Genomic DNA, 20912 nt, shown 5'->3' with positions numbered 1-20912 from the left:
GTTTTTCTCGTGTGCTGAATGGAGTCTTCACAGTACAGGGTGGGGTGTGCTGTCAGCGTAAGGCTATTAGTCAGCAACCCTCATTTCCATTTCGAACAGGCAGAGGCACAAACGAAGATGAAAAAAAGTTTTTTTTTATTTTTTTTTAAGTTGAACAGGAGAGAGAGGATATGTGCAGTCTATCTCCAGTATGTGTAGTGGTCACTCATAGGCTGTTTTCAGCAAATCTAACCGGTTTTATCTAAATTTGTGCTGTGTGTCAGCGACTTCAGTTTTTCAGACGCTTTTTCTGTTGGAGCCCCAGCCAGAAGTGATCAGACTGTTGGTTTAGTAGTGAAACACGTTCACAGAATTTGTGGTCAAACTGGGGGCAGTTTGACAAAGTGCAATTTAGGCCTTAGTTGGACTAAATTTTGAAAATATTTTCAATCGGTTGAAATCTGATCGGATGAATACACTGATTATTTGAAAGTGAGCCTACAGCTCATGGTAGTGCCCTGCTTTGGTTATGAATGTGTTATGAACACATGAGGAATTAGGGCTCAGTGACAGTGAGAGTGTAAACTCAGCACCCAAACACACACGCACACACACACACACACAAACATGCACGCAGACACACACCCAAACACACACACACACACACAAACACACACTCACACACACACACAGATGCTTGTGGAATGTGGGCAACGCTTGCTCCTACCTGTTGGCGTTGTGGGAACACTACCCACAGTCCTCTCCTCAGGTTCACAGAGCTCTTCGTTCCCAGCTCTCCTGCCTGAGTAATGAGCTCATTTCTTTAGCGCATTTTCATACAGTGAAATGCGTCTGAAAGTGCTTGACTGTGAAACAAAATGGCTTCCTTTTACAGTCCCTTCGGTACTCGCTATTCACCAGGGGGCGAGAATATCGCATGGTTGGGTAATTACCACCGCTAACAAAATAGGTTAGTACTAAGGAAGTAAAACTGAAATACTTGGGACACCTAACACCTCTATTACCTTAAAATTGAAGCGACTGCTTTGTAGGTTTAGGCTTGTTAAAGCCTGAGTGTCATTGTGTACTTCCTAAGAAATTGGACGATACCTACATTCATTTAGCGGTGTCTCTGTGAAGGTATCTGCTAATCGTGTCCCATTATTTACCTGGTAAATACGTGGTACTCAAAGAATGTAAAAGAAAGAGTTGCCAAGAAATGCATGTTAAAACAAAGAAACGGCAGATTAGAAAGAGACAGAGTTGGTTTTTAAACAAAACAGCACAAGTAGGTAGAAATGTGTGTGTGTGTGTGTGTTTGTGGATGATTCCGGCATTGTTCAATAGGAAAAGGGGATATGCTAGTTTTCTCCCTTTTGCTAATCGATTGGCGGCTGCGTTCCTGAGCGCCAGGCTGGGTATTAAACATCGATCTGTAGGTTGCTGAAATGTTTGTGCACGTTTTGCCTGTCGTGCATCTGATAAGCTGCATTTCTGGAATAATGTTCTGTGAAGTAAAGTCTGGTGTTCGCTTGACTTTCCTCAAACAGTGCAGGTCCGTGAGATTAATGGGATTAGTTGTGATATACGTCTGTTTGTCTGACAGGTACAGATTCCGCGCATACTCCAAGTCTTTTATGGCACTTGAACTCGACAGAATGGACTGGAAAATGTATAGAATTTGAACAGGTGTTTGTGTATGTGTGTGTGTGTGCGTGTGCGTGCGTGCGTGTGTGTGCGTGTGTGTGTGCGCGTGTATGGTCTGGTTCTTCCCTCAGCTGGCTGGTTTACAGTGAGCCAGGATTTCAAGGTGCCGTGGCATTGCTGGAAGTGGGGGAGTACCCCTGCCCTGAGGCCTGGGGGTTTGCCGAGCCTTTCGTTGGATCCCTACGACCCCTCAAAATGGTGAGCGCACCCCAACGTCTCCGGAACTGCTCCAGAGCCTGAGCCTGCTACACCATATTCCACAACGTGTGTCTGCAGCCTGCTCAGACGGTTACTACGGCAATATCACTTCCTCTTAAATATGCCAGTGCCCCATATCTCACAAAAAGCCGTCTTTGTCTCCGTCGCCTTCATTTCTGTATTTCTGATGGCTTGCCGTTGCCGTGCGATGGCTTGGTGTTGGGTTGGTTTCCAGGGAATGTGCGGGCGTCGCATAGTTTTCCATTTTCACTTTGGGCAGTGCGGTTGGGCAGCATTTTTTGTTTTTTGGTAATTTTCCCTGGAAACCGTGGGTAAATTTTTTTGGATCATTTTTCCTTGGAGACCGCTTGTAATTTACCTGTGGCCTGGCACACGTGTGTGATTGTGTGTGTGTGTGTGTGAATGGAAACTACACCCGATACCAGGAAAAGGCGTGTGTAAAGGGAAGGGGCTTATGTTACTCTGCGTGACTGTTGTTGATTCTGCAGGTAAATCTGTGATAATGCTCCATTGTTTGCTCATTTGCCTGCATGCAGTGTGATAGGCTAAAGGTACGTATGATATCTGCCATGTCTGACTCCGCTGTTTGTTTGTTTGTTTGTTTGTTTTTTTCAGGGTGGCATCAGAGTGGAATATCCCACGGAAGTTAAGGTACGATGTGTCCCTCAAATTTCCAGCATCTTAAAATATTTTAAGCAATTCAGCAAAATGTTCCAGTGTGTGGACGGGCCCCACAGTCTGGTTTTTGTTAAGGCTCTGTTCCCGTGTGTGGATGGGCTCAGTTCCGTACCCACACAATTCGGGCTGCACCGATATATCAAATCACGTTTTTTTTTAAAGCTTAGTTAGAATTACTGCCGCCATGGAGCACACAGGCTGCCTTATCTTTTTTTTTTTCTTCTTTAATGATGTCTGATGCGGTTGTGAACAACGAAACTTCAGAGGCCACGTGGAATTCTTCCATGGAAAAACTTAATCACTGATATCAGCCAATCCGCTGCAAGGTCTCGCAGCTTCGATGTGATCACGTGACTTGTTTTATTTTTTTCAGTGAAGCCGCAAGGCCGCTGGCTGCTGTTTGGCCGTCTTATCAGCACCCAGTAGATATCAGTGATACTCTTTTACCTGAAAGCATTACACGCGGCCTCTGACGTTTGGTTGTTTACTCCCGTGTCAGGTATGATCGAAGGGAAAAAAAAGACAACAGGTTACACATATGGCCCATGGTGGTAATTATTCTTATTACACTTATTACACTGTTACACTATAAAAACCCCACAATGCTACACTGCCGCCCGCGGGTAATGTTTCGTTATAAGTGCTGTGCTTGCCGTGCTTGCCGGGCTCCTCTTTAGAGCCGTGGTTATTGTTGGCGTTCAGCTTCACCGGCTCTCTGAGTGCCGCTGAAGAGCTCTTAAAAACTCTTAAACTCTTAAAATGCCTGGAATTCGGAGAGAGCTCTGTCCCAGGACAGGACAGGCCCGGGCCAGACCAGGGCCGCCCGGGCTGCCCGCGGAGCGTTCGGGCAGGCTGACCTTTGACCTTGTGCTCCAGGCGGTGCTGTACGAGAGGCCGTTCTTCGAGGGAGAGACCGAAGAGCTGACGGGAGAGGTCTTCGATTTCAGGGAGGCGGAGAGAAATCCGGACAGTTCCGCCCCAGGAACCTCCAAGCTCAGCTCTGTGGGCTCCATCAAAATTAAAGGCGGGCTGTGAGTACCGTCACCCCAACATTATCTGAGCGGGGTACCCATATATTGTATGAGCGGAGCACCCATATATTGTATGAGCAGTAATACCCTAATATTGCCCAATATTGTATGAGCAAGGTACCCCCACATTATCTGAGGAGGGTACCCCAACATTATCTGAGCAGGGTACCCCAACAGTGTCTAAGCAGGGTACCCCAATATTATTTGAGCAGGGTACCCCAACAGTGTCTAAGCAGGGTACCCCAATATTATTTGAGCAGGGTACCCCAACAGTGTCTAAGCAGGGTACCCCAATGGTGACTGAGCAGGATCCCCCTTTTTTCTGCTAGTCAAATTAACTGTGACTGATCATATGTAATGACATCACTTCTGACGTGTACATACGTGTGTGTGTGTGTGTGTGTGTGCCTGTGTGTGTTCATTGTTCCACAGCTGGGTGGGCTATGATGGACCCAGGTTCGAAGGGCGTCAGTATATCCTGGAGGAGGGGGAGTACGTGGGCTGGTGGGACTGGGAGGGCAATATAGGCTCTCTGGTGTCCCTGCGACCCGTGCTGGCTGTAAGTACTGTCACCACTTTCATACTTCATCACAATGCTGTCCGTGACATCATCACATTGCACAACCCCCTCTCCCTCCCCCCTCCCCCCCCCCCGCAGGACTTCCTGTCTCCCCGACTGAAGCTGTTCACTGAGAGGAACTTTGGGGACAGAGGGCTGAACGCCGATCTGCTGGGCCCCGTCCTGAGCCTGGAGGAGACTGGATTCGGGCTGAGGACTCAGTCTGCCGACGTGGTCTCCGGCGTGTGAGTCAGCCTTCTGACAGCCTTCTGCCGACCCTCTGTCAACCTTCTGACAACTCTTTATCAACCTTCTGTCAACCTTCTGCAGACCTTCTGACAACTCTTTATCAACCTTCTTCCTACCCTCTGACAGCCTTCTGCAAACCTTCTTCATCACTTTAGCCCTTTACATTTGTGGGGCTGGCTGAATCCAGCAGGCACTGTATGTTCTTTGGCCAGCGTGCGTCTGAAGGTTTGGGATTTCTCTCTAAACTCGGTGCTGCTGTTCGGCTGTGTCAGGTCTTGTTCGCCCGTGAGGCGCTAGGTGAGGTCATCTCCACTGCTGGGCCTTTTAGCGACTCTGGGCGAGACGCCTTTCTCTGCGCATTGACGCAGATCTGGCTTCTGTTATATTTCCTTCAGCGCGGCTTTCAAGGGGGAAATTATTCAGCTTCTGAAGATTCAGAGCTTCTGTGACCAAAACCTTCCAGTCATTCAGAATGCAAATATACAGAGCCAGATTTCACTATTCTGATAGACACCACTTCCTAATTCCTAATTATTAATTCACAGGTCAATTAATAATTTTTAATTGATTAATTGAATGAAATTATTTGCTAATCATTAAAAAATATGAGAGGACATTCAAGCAGGAACATCATTGAGTACCGACCGATTACTCATTTTGAATTTGAAATGATAGCTTACCATTGAGGAAATGTCTCATAAGGAAAAATAGGACTGTGGCTCTTCTGTGTATTTGCAGAACCAAGCACACGCTAAAGTTCTTCATTTTTAGATCTTGGGGGTATTTCTCTAAACAGGAATTGAAGCCCAAAACAGCTCTTTTAACTTTCCTAATTTGGGAGGGTTTCGGTTTTACTCAGTGCTGTTACTCAAAAAAATCAGTGGCCTTGATTCGTGAAACAAGGCCCTGGTCTAACTGACTGCAAAAGCACATTTTAGCCTTGGGTTTAACTTTAAAAAAATGGATAGGCAACACAAAACTACTGACTCATGACAGAGCCAGACATTGTCTGCTAAATGGCTCTCCTCAAGTTTCATGTTTAGAGAATGGTGTGACGAGCTGATTGGTTGATGGTGGATTCAAAGCAAACTCGGGCCGTTGGCATTAGTGTCTACCCGCTGTTGAATAAACTGTTGCATTGTTGCCGGAGGAATGGGAAGCCAGGGCATTACAGGTATGATTAAAGGTGTGAATGCAGGACTCCCGTCTGTACAGGTGACAGGAAGGGTGTGGCCATTATCTCCGTTACCTGCTGGAAGCTTCTGACGGGCGTGGCCCTGCTGGGGCAGGTCTGGGCACCTGGCGAAGGGGCGGGGCTCATTTCCTGCCAGTCAGACTGGTCATGTGACCGTACACAAACACACATGCACACACACACCCTAACCCCCCCACACACACAAACACACACACACACACTGAAACACACACACACATACACAAATGCACGCAAACACACGCACACACACATACACAAATGCACACATACACACACACACACAAAAACGCACACATACACACAGACGCACACACACACACGCCCTGCCCCTGTAGATAGACAGGTAGACAGATGACACTAGGGTGTGTGCGGTATTCTTCCCTCTCTCTGTGTAATGGATAAAGAAGGCTCCACACGGACAGGGAAACCGGAGTAGGCCCTCAGAAACACTGTGGGCTTCACACCCTGGGTGTGTTCTCCAGAGCGGGCGTGGTCACGTCGAAACCGCAGCGCCCCTCAGGCTAGGCCGTCTGACCGAATCAGACACCGCGCAAATCCCCAGCTGGGTTCCCGCTATTACCGTCATTTCTGTGGCGCCCCCGCACTGTCAGTCACAAAACAACGGCGGTGGGATTTTGTTTATATGTAACGCCTTTCATCTCATCGTCACAAAACACTTGAGTGAAAGTGAAAAAGTGGGGTGGGGTTGGGGGGTAGGGTGGGGTGGGTTTTGGGTGGTTGGGGGGTGACGGGGGGTGTATCACACGGCAGTCGTGTTTCGCCAGAACGCTCACCATGTGGAGAGGGTGCCATTTTGCCACGTGGCTGTTGCATATTTCTCAGGTTCAGCAGTCATCAAGTATAATGTAATAATATAAACCTCACACTTTACTGAGAAACTTCACAATTTACTGCTGAACTTCACACTCGCACTAGGTGGACTACAGGAAGAGCAGCTTCTGTCCTGGAGATCTAAATAGACATCTAAACACTTTACTCTGAACTGTACGTGCTACTTTTTGCTTTGTGATCAGATCATGAGATGCTATAACTCCTATTGACAGCTGCTGAGTACTGAAAGGGTGTTTGCTCCTTCTGTATGCTGTGATGTGATTGGCTACTCTCAACCCTGCTCAGCTGTGATTGGATGTTCTCACCCTGTGACACTGATCTGCTGCACTCACCCTGGCTTGAATATGATTGGCTGTTCTCATTCCTGTGGTGCTGTGGTTGGCTACAATGACTTCTACAGTGCTGTGATTGGCTGTGCTCTACCCTGCTAGACTGTGATTGGCTGCTCGCATCCTGACCCTGTGTTTGTTGGAATAGCTTGTTACTTTTGCCAGGCTCTCTACTGTATGGTGTGTGAAAGGGTTTGGGTGTGTTTGCTTAATTCTGGTGTTGTTTGGTTTGGCTCCACTTCATTCCCTTTGCTTTGTGTCATCTCACACGGTGACGTTTCTTTTTTTTTGCGTCTGCCAACTTACCTAAGCATCGTTCCTCGGTTCAGTTTGGCTCCCAAATATTTGTTTTGACCGTTCTCCTGACGAATCCCTCCTTTATGTCAATCTAGCTTTGTTGAGTTCTGTAGCGCCTTCCGGATGTTTATTTTCTCCCTGTCCGAGTCCGTTCGGGGCGTCGGCCGTCGGCGCTGAACCTCCCCGTCTTGTCTCTCCGGCAGATGGGTGGCCTTCCAGAACGCCAGCTTCTCCGGCGAGCTGTACCTGCTGGAGCGAGGCCTGTACAGCGCCCCGGAGGACTGGGGGGCGTCCACCTTCCAGGTCGGCTCGGTCCAGCCGGTCTTCATGGTACGAGGAGTTTCACATTTCATAAAGCGCTTTATTATTATTTTTTGTCATTATGCTCTCAGATCTGTTTCCGCGGTGCCCTCGGGCTATGAGAACATCAGACGGTTCGGGAGAGCCTTTCAGGAACTGTTTCTGAAAGTACAATCGTTTGAAAATGTGAAGTTGCCTAAGTAATATGCCAAAAAAAAAAAAAAACAATAAGAGATTGAGTTTCATTCTCTTTTGAGTCCTGAATTGTGTTTCTCTTTTGTTTTCCTTCAGGATAATCTGCAAAACATCGACAAGTTTAAGGTGTGTGCAGAAGTGGGCCTGCCATGATGTGTACTGTGTAGTGTCAAAGCAGGACTCTGGGATCATCACGTGTTCATCTGGGGTCATCACGTGTTCATCTGGGGTCATCGTGTGTTCATCTGTGGTCATCATGTGTTCATCTGGGGTCATCATGTGTTCATCTGGGGTCATCATGTGTTCATCTGGGGTCATCATGTGTTCATCTGTGGTCATCATGTGTTCATCTGGGGTCATCATGTGTTCATCTGGGGTCATCATGTGTTCATCTGGGGTCATCATGTGGTCATCATGTGTTCATCTGGGGTCATCATGTGTTCATCTGGGGTCATCATGTGTTCATCTGGGGTCATCATGTGTTCATCTGGGGTCATCGTGTGTGACTCAGCCTCTCGGTTCTGGTGCCACAGGTCCAGTTGTTCTCGGAGCCCGGGTTCGAGGGCATGGTTCACGTTCTGAATGACAGTGCACCGGTGCTGCCCGATGACTTCTCTGTGGGGTCCTGCAAAGTTCTGGCTGGCAGGTGAGTACAATGGGAACGTCTCTCTCTCTCTTACTCTCTCTCTCTCCCACAAGTGCTACTTCACTCTAAATCTGTCCCATAATGCACCCAGCTGGTGTTAACATCACCACTCTCCCAGTGGTGCCTACTGTGCCTACAGTGCGTGTAAATGACCCAACAACACTCTCTTCAGTTCGTGTAAATGACCCAACAACACTGCCAACAGTGGGTGTAAATGACCCAACAACATTGCGTGTGTGTGTGTAATACTGACTGTATTACTCAGTGAGGCAGCTTCTGCATTTTGATAATGAGCTACATCTGTGATAACTCTGCCCTTGAACAAGACCACACCCCCTTTACCCAGACTGCTCCCAATGAGGACCCCTAGAATCAGCAGGGCCAAAAATGTGATTGTTGGCTGACCTTCCTTTAGTGCAGCTAATGATGGCTCCGTTCCCATGGCAACTGTAGCATGACAGGGCCGTGCTCTGTGGGTAGTGCTGTGGGGCAGGGTGGGGTTCAGGGGTCACGGTGATTTGATTTCTGGGCCTGCTGGCTTTCCAAAGCAGTGCTCCACTGTTTCCTGGCTCCCAGCATGCATTGTAGCCCAGATAGAACAGATGAGCAGGGAGACAAACTATCCTTTGTGTTTCCTGAAGAATGAAGTGTGCTTTTTTGCTGAATGTGTAGAATTTCAGCTTTTGTTGGGAGTGTTGTGTATACAAGCCAATTGGGGCAAAGATATCATCCAGAGAAGCCCCATGAGCACAAACATATTTACATTTATAAAGAAATAACTAAAAGAAATTAAGTCATTTTAGACCTAGAATTTTGTTTACCTCATCCAACGTGGTATGTAAATTTTATGTTTTCATTATGCTTAAATGTGGTCCTTGCTGGTAATGTGGCCCTTGGTGGTAATGTGGCCCCTGGATGTCTCTGTCCTAGCTGGGTGGCGTTCGAGGGTCCTCAGTTCACACAGAACATGTACGTCCTGGAGGAGGGGGAGTACCCCGACCCCCCTGCCATGGGCCTGCCCCACAATTCCACCGTCCTCTCGCTACAGACCATCTGCTTTGTGAGTACAGCTTTTACAAAGTGTGTGTGCGTGTGCGTGTGTGTGTGTGTGTGTGTGTGTGTGCTTGCGTATGTGTGTGTGAGTGTGTGTTTGTATAAGATAGGTGTGAATGTAGCACAGAAGGTGGAATTTTCCATGTAGTCTTACCTGCCAGGAAGGTCGACAGAGCAGAATGTCCTCGGGTTCACGGGCCAGTAATTACATGTGGTAAATGTGCAGCATTCTGTGATTATGGGTGGAGCCTGGCATTTAGGAGGTTGCAGGCTCACAGCCTCAGGTGAGTGTACAGCCGTTGTGCCCAAATTATGAAAAAGAGGAAGTGAGATGCCTTTGGAGACCATGCAGGATGGCAAACTTATAATTTATTATCTTTGTTTTTGAAAGTAAAGCTACCATCACCCAAGTAATTAACCAGATCAGGGAACTTTAGAGGGCAGTGTCATTTAGTCCCAACATGCAGTCTTTACAGAGCCCTCCTGCTCCATGCTGGGGAAAAGAACACTTAAACAACCCATAACTATGCAGGGTGGAGTCAGGACTTAACTCTGTACTGTTGCTTTAAGAAGAGCATGCACACTTCCTGTATGAGTGCTAGCCAGGATGTGAGGCCATTTCAGAACAGACTGTAACTTGTACTCCTGCTCCCTGCTCTCTGACTCATAGTGTGGTGTTCCTAACTGTCAAGACATGATCCCAACTGTTTGTTTCTTTCTCGCTCTCGCTCTCTCTCTTTTTCATACTGTCTCTTCTCCTCCATCAGGAGTTCTCCCTGCCCTCCATCACTCTGTTCTCCAAGCCCAGCTTCAGAGGCAGGAGGCTGGTTCTGAAGTCGCCTGTGGTGAGCCTGAAGCAGGCCGGGTCTGACGGGCATGTCCCCTCGCTGCTGGTGGAGGGAGGGATGTGAGTGAACGCATATCCCACAATCCCCTCTGCCTGTGACCTCTACACATACTGACAACATATCCCGCAATTCACTCTGCCTGTGACCTCCGCACATCCTGACAATGTATCCAACAATTCTCTCTGCCTCTGACCTTTACACATTGACAGTGTATCCCACGGTCCCCTCTGCCTGTGACCTCCACACATTCTGACAATGTATCCAACAATTCTCTCTGCCTCTGACCTTTACACATTGACAGTGTGTCCCACAGTCCCCTCTGCCTGTGACCTCCACACATTCTGACAATGTATCCCACAATCCATTCTGCCTGTAACCTCCACACATACTGACAGCGTATCCCACAATCCTCTGTGTCGGTTACCTTGACGATCCTGAGAACACTCCCCTCTGTCTTGTAGTGGGGCTGATGACCGAGTGAGAGGTGTGTAAGAGCGCCTGGGCGATTCGATTCAGCACGCACTCATGATTAAACGCTCTGTTTAGAGAGAGAGAGAGCAGTGAATGCTGATTAAGGGAGAATTTTACTCTCCACAGACCACTGGGGCTGCACTGTCATATTACACTTACACACCTGACAAGGACGTGCAAAATTCCCGGCCAGGGTATGAATGCGGCTGGATGGCCTGGTGTGGGGTTTAAATTTAGGATCGTCCCATGTGAAGGTGGTAGACTCCCCCTTTTAGGTAATGAACTAGCAGGGGTGGGGGTGGAGGGGGTGGGTGAATGAATCGCAGGAAGGTGACACATCTCCCTGCCGAAATGGCGGCCCCCTGCAGTTTTGGGGAAGGGTTGGTCCGCCTGGCAGCTGAACGCATTCCTATCCTGGTTTGGCAGAATTCTCCTGGAAACATGACAGAAATCGCACCGTGCTGGGAGAACAGGGGAGTCGTACGACCCAACAGCACTGCCTGCAGTGCGTGTAAACGACCCAACAACACTGCCTAGAGTGGGTGTAATTGACCCAACAACACTGCCTGCAGTGCCTGTAAATGACCCAACAACACTGCCTGCAGTGCGTGTAAATGACCCAACAACACTGCCTGCAGTGGGTGTAAATGACCCAACAACATTGTGTGTGTGTGTATGTAATACTGACTGTATTACTCAGTGAGGCAGATTCCTGTACGGTGTGGGAGTGTGAGTGTGTGAGTGTGTGTGTGTGTGTGTGTATATATGTGTGTATCTGATCACTTTCTCTCTCTCCCACAGGTGGGTTTTGTATGAGAGCAATAATTTCCAGGGTCGCCAGATTGTGCTGCAGCCCACTGAGATCGGGGATTGGTACAAGTTCAGTGGCTGGCAGCGAATTGGATCCCTGCGCCCGCTGTTCCAGGTACTGCAGCCTGACTGTTCTGCAGTCATGTGATCTGTAGTGTAGTCTGTGGGGTAGTCAATACTGTAGACTGTAGTGAAATATGTACTCCAGTCTGTACTGTAGTCTGTAGTGTAGTCTGCCGTGTGGTCTGTACTTCAGTCTGTACTGTAGACTGTTGTGTGGTCTGTACTTTAGTCTGTACTGCATCTGTAATGCAGTCTGTACTGTAGAATGTACTGAATGTCTGAGCTCAGCAGTGCTCAGTGGATGATGGTGATGTCATCAGTCAGGAATGCAGAGCTGGTTGTTTTTTGCTCTAGCTGTAGCAGTGGTTCAGATGTTCTGCATTTTCACTCATGAAAGAAAGAACGTGTGCATGACAGAGATGTGCAATGCTAAAGAATTTCAGTGTGTGTGTTTCTCTGCAGAAGCTGGATGTACCTGTGCGTGTGTGTGTGTGTGTGTGTGTGTGTGTATGTGTGTGTCTGTGTCTCTGCAGAAGCCGGTGTAATGTACCTGTATGTGTGTGTGTGTGTGTGTGTGTTTCTCTGCAGAAGCCGGTGTAATATACCTGGGTGTGTGTGTGTGTGTGTGTGTCTCTGCAGAAGCCGGTGTAATGTACCTGTGAGTGTGTGTGTGTGTGTGTTTCTCTGCAGAAGCCGGTGTAATATACCTGTGTGTGTGTGTGTGTGTTTCTCTGCAGAAGCCGGTGTAATATACCTGTGTGTGTATGTGTGTGTCTCTGCAGAAGCCGGTGTACGTGCGGCTGCAGAACAGACACACGAGCGGGTGGATGTCTCTGACGGGGCCGCTGGACGAGGTGAAGCTGATGCGGGTTCAGGCGCTGGAGGAGACGGGCGGAGTCGAGCAGATCTGGAGCTATCACAAAGGGAAACTGCGCTGCAAGGTACCATCGCCATGACAACGGCCTGTTTGTGTGTGTGTGTGTGAGTGTGTCTGTGTGTGCGCACGTGTGAGTGTGTGTGTGTGTGTGTGTGTGCGTGGTTTGACTGTGGCTCTACTTTAGAAGCCTGGATGGTGAATTGCATCCTGGGATAGATTGCGTTGGCCTGTGTTACTCTAGAGACTCTGCTGCTCTGTACAATCTCAATGATTCTGATGGATATTCTGTAAATTAATTGCAGGGGTGTGGCCAAGCACCGCACTGTGGCAGCAGGTGTTCTGTACTGCTGTGTAACTCCTTTTCCTAATCAGAATCTGTGGCTATGAAGCAGGGAGGACAGAAGTGACATCGGAGTAGAGCATCTGGTGGATCTACAGAATCTGTGTCTGTTTCACTGAGCACTGAGTTTCACATGCGAGAGGTTTTTGGTTTGGGTGTGGCTGACTCCGGGCCCGTTCCTGTACCCTGCAGTTGCTAGAGGACTGTTGCCTGGAAACGACAGGGACGGTTGTCATGGCGGGCAGCAGGCTGTGCGTTTCCCCGGAGATGGGGAAGGAGAATCAGTCGTGGAGCATCACGCGGGACGGCTTGGTCTTCTGCAACCTGAAACCCGATCTGGTGCTGGAGGTCAAAGGTCAGTGCCCTGCCCCGCCCACATGACTGACCCCCCCCCCCCCCCCGCCCCCAGCCAGCAGCCAAGAGGCCAACAGTCCTGAGGCCTGGTCATGTCAACACTGTAATATCAGAGATATATTTCAGATATTTCACACTTAACTAATACCGTCCCAGTAACCCACATCAAATCGCAGCAATATTTCAGAGGAGAATACTTTCACACTTAACTAATAGTGTCTAAGAAAACCACATCAAGCCTTTAGTTTCATTGTACATTACAACGGTTGCCCAAAGCTATATTCTACCAGCTTAAAAACCAGATTTGAAATTTAACTTTAAAATCTCCCATTAAGTAGTCACCATATTTTTACTGTAACCCCTCAAACCCAGTCACTGTATGCCCTGCTTTGCATATCTATACGTGAACGCTAAGCATGAGCCAGAGGCTTCTCGGGGCGATTATGGGTCTCTGCATTTGTGAAACGCTGCGGTTCAGCCGAATGTCGGTGTGTTATTAGTTGAGGCCGGAGTCCTTCGCTTATAGGCTAAGCGGTAATTATACCGTGCTTTATGTGAGAGGATGTGTGTCGTGGTTGAGCAGCGAGAGACGGGTCCCTCTGAAGCAGCGCGTCCGCTACGTGACTGTAACGTACGGTGATGAGTCCCGACTGTGCCCGGGGCCGGCCATGGCTGGCACCTCGCAGACCGATGGACGGGGTGGTGACTCGCGTTGCCACGGAAACGGACGGTTTTCCAGGTCCTGCGGGCCGCAGCGTCTGCAGGTATTTGATCCGCCCACGCACTACACCACCAGATTGCACTAATGAGCTCACGTCCTGGACCAAGGAGGTAGAGTGATTAGTGGAATCTGGTGGTGAGGTGTGTGGCTGGATCAAATACCTGCAGACGCTGCGGCCCGCAGGACCTGGAAAACCGTCCGTTTCCATGGCGACGCGAGTCACCTGTCCATCGACCTGCGAGGTGCCAGCCATGGCTGGAATCCGGTGGTGTAGTGAAGTGGCTGGAGCACGACCCGCAGGGCCTGGAGTCGAGTAGGACTGCTCTATAGCTAAATGGAGAGGGGGTAGATCCCCATTTGTGCTCCGGTGTGCTGGTGACACGCTATGGTCTGGCAGCTTTGAAGGAGCTGGTACTGGTAAAGGAAAGAACCTTCAAAGGAAAGAACATCTCTTGTGTGGTTGCCCTTTCAAAACATCTTACTTACGTTTGTTATTCACATTTTATAAAGCCTCTGGCCTTTATGTACCGGTACAATGGGGCCAGTGTATTGTGGGTCTTTCTGACTTCAAAGTCTGACCTTTTTTGATCTGGCTGCTGACCGTTCTTGGTGGCTGGTGTGCGGTTTTAATTGTAATTAATTCACACAAATGTATCTGCATTTAGCTGATTACTCAACAAATGAACTCAACCATTTAAAAAAGAAAGGGAAGTGGCTTTGAAACAGGGACCAAACGGCAGATGTTCGTTGCATTTTGAAGTTCCCTTGAAAGGCAAATTTATGCTTTGCATAGACACAATGTCTGCCGTCGGTGACATTGCACTACACAGCTTACTATGATAGTGGCTTCCTGTGTGAAGTCGTTACAGTCATTACAGGATAGCAGCAGTGTCCCTCTTTTTTTACCTACTCCAGAAAGACGAACTCTAGCCCCCCCACCCTGTGGAACACGGGTTTGCTGTAACCCCGCCCCTTGCAGAACACAGACTCGCTGTAAACCCTGCCCCCTGCTGGGCACAGACCAATCATCTGCAGGGTTATATACTGTCCATTGTTTTTTTTTTTTTTTTTTTTGCCGAACCAACTGGGCCTGAACATGTCCAATTCCCACACTAATTTGTAATGTCCAATTACCTGCAACCACAGCCGGGCTCATGCACAAGCCCCATTGCTGATTTGGGAGAATGTAGACCTCCGCGGTTCTCCTCTGGAACACGTGGTGTCACCAGAGCGGAGTCTGGTGGTGGTGTCACCAGAGCAGAGTTGAAGGAAGACCTTTCGTACACATTTCCAAAAGTATATAGACACCTGAACAGCACACCCATATGTACTTGTTGAACAACTTCTTCCCCCACCAAACTCAGCAAACCATTTCATTATGGCCCCGTGCTTTGTGCACGGGGACATTGTCATGCTGAAACGGGACAGGGCCTTCCCCAAACTGTTGCCACAAAGCTGGAAGCACACAATTCGCTAGAATGTCATTGTACCATATAGATTTCTCTTCATTTGGAACTGAGTGGCCTAGCCTAAACCATAAAAAAACAGCCCCAGACCATTTACTCCTCCCTCCAAAAAACTTCACAGTTGCCGCTATACATCCTGCCAAACCCAGATAGACTGCCAGATAGTGCTGTGTGACTCATCGCTCCGGAGAAAGCTTTTCCACTTGCTCCGGAGTCCAGCGGCGGCGTGCTTCACACCACTCCAGCCGATGCGTGGCCTTGCGCACGGTGATCTTAGGCTCGTGTGCGGCTGCTCGGCCGTGGAAACCCGTTTCGTGACGCTCTTGACAAACAGTTCTTGTGCTGACTTTGCTTTCAGGGGCAGTCTGGGACACTATTTTTTACAGGCCACGCGCTTCAGCACTAGAGCGCTCCGGTTCTGTGAGCTCGTGAGGCCTAACCGCTACCGTGGCCGAGCCGTTGTTGCTCCTGGAATGTTTCCAGTTCACAATAACAGCCCTTGCGGTCGACTGGGGCAGCTCTAGCAGGGCAGAAATTTGAAAACTGAGACTGACTTGTTGGAAAGGTGGCATCCTGTGACAGTGCCACGTTGGAAGTCACTGAGCTCTTCAGCACAACCCATTCTACTGCCAGTGGATTTGTTTGTCTATGGAGATTGCTTGGCTGTATGCGCACACACACACAGATGCCTTCGCTCACATGCCACATGCACCGCACACACACACACACACGCACACACACACACATGCACACACAGATGAATCCTCAAGGCAACATTAAAAATGACAACACTATAAGCCAATACACACTGGGCTGTTGTATGAAAAACAGGGATGCCCTTCAGGTCTGTGAATCATGGCTTTTAAATCAGCAGAAAATACTAGCAAGTCCAGTTTGATCTGATTATGGATCGAGCCAGGACTACAAAGCTAAACGAACAGAAGCAGAAATGGAGGATTTGATTGAGTTGAGCATTAAGATCTAGTATGCTTACATATTTCTACAGTACATTTTATTCACATTGTTGTGTAAGTAGTGTTAGGAAAATTTATGGTTCATAAATATGCAGGTTTATGACCTGAGTAGCCTGCTGGTGTCATTTCCTGCTGCTGAGTTCAGCAGAGTGTGTGATTGGCTGTCAGCAGCAGAGCATGTGATTGGCTGTCACCTGCAGCTGGAAAAACAGACAGACTATGGATGAGAGGCAGACACTCACACACATACACACACACTCACACACACACACACTCACATACACACACACACACTCTCACACACACACACACACACACTCACACACACACACGCACGCACATACACACACGCACATACACACACACACGCACATACACACACACACACACTCACGCACACACACACACACACGCACACTTCCCACAAACACAGGCACATACACACACACACACACACACACACGCACAAACACACACATACACACACTCACACACACACACACACACACATACAAACACGCACATACACACACATGCACACTTCCCCCACACACAAACACAGGCACACACACACACACACACACACACGTGCATGTACACACACTTCCCCCACACACAAACACAGGCACATACATACACACACACACACGCACGCACACACACATGCCTGCTCACACACAGACGCACGCACGCATGCACACACAAGCACACACATATGCCTGCTCACACACATCCGCGCGCACACACACACACACACACACTGCTGTACTGCATGGTTCTGAGATCTGTATAGCTTGGGATATGCCCTACAGTGTTTATGACAGAACTAATATTCCCTTACCATGTAATAAAATCGATGGCATTTTATTTCTGATTGTTTGGACATTTTGAGCACGAGTGGGAGGTGTGCAGCCTTGAGCTCAAGCTGTCTGAGCACCTTTACCTGCTTCTGTAGCACGCTGTGCACCCTGGGTGTTCACACCTTTAGACACCGGGTGCAACTCGCCTTTTTTTCCTCCGGTCCTGGCTCATTCCAAAGGGCTCGACTCTTTTTAGGCTTTTTTTTAGGCTGTGAGTAGCAGGGGCAGGAAAATCTCCATGGAAACCTGACTGGTCTGCTGTACAGATGTTCTTGTGTATGATTCATTTTGGTGACTAACAGAGCTTTTAAAAAATATATATATATTTCGCAGCCATATTGCGTGAACTGCCATCTTAAGTTATTTCCGATGTTAATGTAGTCACTTACATTTCATGTAGCCACTTGTAATTTGTGCTTAAAAAATGATGAACACACACTTGAAGACTTTATTTGTGATAGTGTTGAATCAAAAAAAAAAGTGATTTTGACGGTCTCGAAAGCCTTTGTCTGGGATGAAAAGTTAAGAGGTGAAGAGTTTTTATCTGGTGTCAGGCCTGTTCCAGACTTCTGTTTAATCTCAAGGGAATTGCTGCTTCAGCTGCCAGTCCTGCCTGAACTCATTTAAACTCATTTAAACTCGGGTATTTGTATGACCGCAGGAAGCGGGTGGCTTCCTGCAGAATCAAATCCTCATTACTTGGCGCCATCTTGTGGATTGTTCGAAAAGTGCACTATTAAAATGAGCCACCAAACTCTGGGCTGGTCAACACCTGACGCCTGCAAGCAGCTCCTTTTTATATCATGGGGAAAGATTATCAGCTGTGATTTAAAACTTTACATACATTTTATAGTAACGTTTGGTGTCACATTAATATAATTGTGAGATGTCCTTTCTTATTCTTACAGGAGGGCAGCACTACGACAAAAACCAAGTGATTCTCAAAGTGTTTGAAGAAAAGAACCTGAACCAGAGATGGTCTGTGGAGGTCTTGTAATGCATCAACATGGGAGCAGGAGAGATTTTCAGTGCCTCACTGAGTTTCCTCACTGGACTTTGCGGATCTTATGTGCAGCTCCGCAGTGGGCCTCAGGGCCCTCTGATGCAGCTCCACAGTGAGCCTCCGGACTCTACAGTACAGCTCCACAGTGGGCCTCAGGGCTTTGAGGTGCAGCTCCACAGTGGGCCTCAGGGCTCTGCGGTGTAGCTCCACAGTGGGCCTCAGGGCTCTCTGGTGCAGCTGTCCCATGGATCTCTGACAGACATGCCTTATGAACTAGGAATAGAGAACAGCATTTATAAACGCTGCTCCCCAACCCTCACCTTTCTGAAGCCTCTAACTTTACGCTTCTGATGCAGCATTCCTTCGGCATGCTCTTCGCTCTGTTCCCTCCATCCTCATCCTCTCAGGCAGCCTTTAAAGGTTTTTCCACATTGTTCTGTTTTACAGACCAACTCGTGAGCTTATTTCCCTGGAAACCCTTTTTTAACCATTTAAGGTGTAATATCACAAATGTGTCATTAGAATGTTCTGAGCTTGAATGTGATGATCACTACTGGTAAGTAAAAGCAATGGAGTTCTAGAACACTGACTTAGAATCTTGAAAAAGCATTCCAAAACACCTACTCTCCAAAGTGTTAAATATATACAAGATTTTAACACCATAACAAGTATCTGTACAAAAACACTCATGGAGCATGCTGGAAAATGACTGCAAAGCAAGGGAAAAAATATGCAAGAACATTTAGTTCATATTTAGGTCCACAAACAACTCAAACTGCATCGACATGGTCAAGTGAACCTCTGGGCTGAAGAGGAAACGAAAAGGCCATCTCAAACTCCATCTGACAGACATTCGGGAATAGGGAGGGTTTGTCCAAAGCTTCAGAGCGTTGAAGTGTTGCGTTTGTCCATTATGGACCGTACAATACAGTATGTTCCTGAAACCTGAGGGTTTAAAGAGAACCTGAAATCTGCGCAAACACAAAAAGCGGTACCTGTTGCGTGCTTAAAATCCAGCACACAGCCTGTGCTGAACTACGCCACACTTCCACTGTTTACACTGGAGCCCGCAATGGAAATTTACCTCCTGGAGCACGGGTGTGCGGCAAACAGTCACCCGATAGGGGGGTGTGTCCAGGCTGGGCTGTCACGAGAACGTGGCTCCTCGTGACCGCCCAGACGGTCTCGCCCCCTCTCGTTCGGTTTGAGCGAGATCTCGCGTCTTGCAGAGAACACTTAAGTTGATGTAATAATTCACAGGACGTGGTCCGTTTTATGCAGATATACTGACGGGGGCGGTACGTCATGTGACCGTTTCCATTAGCCCTTGTTTGTACATTTTGACCAGGCGTTTTCCTGTTCCCAGACTTTTTCCAGATTCTGTAACCTAACTGACGTGAGCGTGTTTATCGCTTACGGCCACATTTCTGTCCTGCATACGCACAAGGCTCGTTTCCATTGGAGAAGCCGAGAAGCTAAAAAAAGGTGAACGCACATTTTTACGAATGGCCTAAATACAAGATAATTCAAGGCACAGCTGGTGCCTGTATAACCTTGGGATCAGCGGTGTTCACTCTTGCCCTTGGATAGCTGAGGTCTTGACTCGTTCCTGTTTTCACCTTGAAAGCAGCGACTAGGTCAAACGCAAGTAGCCAGGTGAGGTAAGTGTGTAATCCGCTTTGATAAATGAAGTGCCTCTTAAGTCAAAGGCACCTCCCACAGCTGTGTGGAGAGTCTGAGTGAACACTGCTAGTGAGGATTACGCAGAGGGGCTGTGATGATGATGCGCAGCCCGGTTCTATTGAGTCGAGAGAAGCAAAACCGTCGCTGTTACTGTAATTCCTGGGTTCTGCCTCTATGTGTAGGGTCCTGTACGGTCAGCCCTACCCAGAGAGGAAGGGGGAAGCCATTTTGTCTTGAACACATAATTATTACATAAATATTAAGACTTTATGCCAGTGGTCTCAAACGCGTTGCCATGGAGGGCCGTGTGTATGCAGGTTTTTATTCCAACCAATTAATGCTGCCTTAATTGAGTCCAATTACTCATTCGGCCATATGCATTTAACTGCATTGAAGCACACAACATATAAGCAAGTTTTTATTTAGACTATGCAATGCGGGTCACCCTAGACATTGGGTCACCATTATGTGCAAACCTGCATCCCTAATTCAGCAAATTATTGAACTAATTATATAATCAAGATCTGAGGCTGGAATAAAAACCAGCATACACACGGCCCTCCATGAGTTTCAGACCACTGCTTTATGCACATGCTGCCTTTGCCGGTTATATTTCCCAGAATTCCCAGGGAGACAGGTCCACCTGAGAAAGCTGTTGTGCCCCCCCATTTTCCCTGCCCTCTCCAAAGGACCTGGGGAAAACTTTTTAAAATAACAACTTAAATGATGCGCTAGATGACTCAAAACAGCTAGCACACCATCGGAGGAGAAATTCTGTCAACATTTTTCGGACCACATACAGACTGCTTCCCCACTAGTGCCGTGTTTACATCATGAAGCTTGCCACTTTCGCAGAATGTGTCCTGGATCCTTTAGCAAACAGTATGTACATAAACAGGCTCAATGCATCGATTTTTATACTCACACATATGCTGTAATTTACCATCAACTTTTTATAAACTACATTCAAACTACATTGTGTAAAAAAAAAAAAAAACACTAACTGTCAGCAGGTTTAAATCCCATTTCAGTGTGTACTAAAAATCTATTTTCTCTGTACATTTCTGAAGTTACTGAAACTATAAAGTGCGGTTGAATTTTAATAAATAAATGTTTGTTTTTCTTACGCAAG

The 20912-nt window shown here is 47.9% G+C and overlaps 1 protein-coding gene across 5 annotated transcripts in view; it reads left to right on the top strand.

Moving 5' to 3' along the window:
• crybg1a (crystallin beta-gamma domain containing 1a) overlaps positions 1-20906 on the top strand; it is a 67751-nt gene extending 46845 nt beyond the window's left edge. For all 5 annotated transcript variants that reach the window (XM_064300946.1, XM_064300956.1, XM_064300937.1 and 2 more), the window contains 14 exons: positions 1758-1884; positions 2521-2556; positions 3460-3614; positions 4047-4173; positions 4273-4418; positions 7320-7446; positions 7708-7737; positions 8145-8257; positions 9188-9317; positions 10078-10217; positions 11431-11554; positions 12285-12443; positions 12912-13074; positions 18003-20906. In XM_064300946.1, coding sequence (XP_064157016.1) covers positions 1758-1884; positions 2521-2556; positions 3460-3614; positions 4047-4173; positions 4273-4418; positions 7320-7446; positions 7708-7737; positions 8145-8257; positions 9188-9317; positions 10078-10217; positions 11431-11554; positions 12285-12443; positions 12912-13074; positions 18003-18091 — 1666 coding nt within the window. In that variant the 3' untranslated portion in view covers positions 18092-20906. The remainder of the gene's footprint in view (positions 1-1757; positions 1885-2520; positions 2557-3459; positions 3615-4046; positions 4174-4272; positions 4419-7319; positions 7447-7707; positions 7738-8144; positions 8258-9187; positions 9318-10077; positions 10218-11430; positions 11555-12284; positions 12444-12911; positions 13075-18002) is intronic.
• Positions 20907-20912: the final 6 nt, after the last annotated feature.

Source organism: Anguilla rostrata, chromosome 1 (assembly GCF_018555375.3).
Source record: "Anguilla rostrata isolate EN2019 chromosome 1, ASM1855537v3, whole genome shotgun sequence".
Taxonomy (NCBI): Eukaryota; Metazoa; Chordata; class Actinopteri; order Anguilliformes; family Anguillidae; genus Anguilla; species Anguilla rostrata.
The sequence above is the reverse complement of the archived record's forward strand: the minus strand, read 5'-3'. Positions and strand labels throughout refer to the sequence as shown.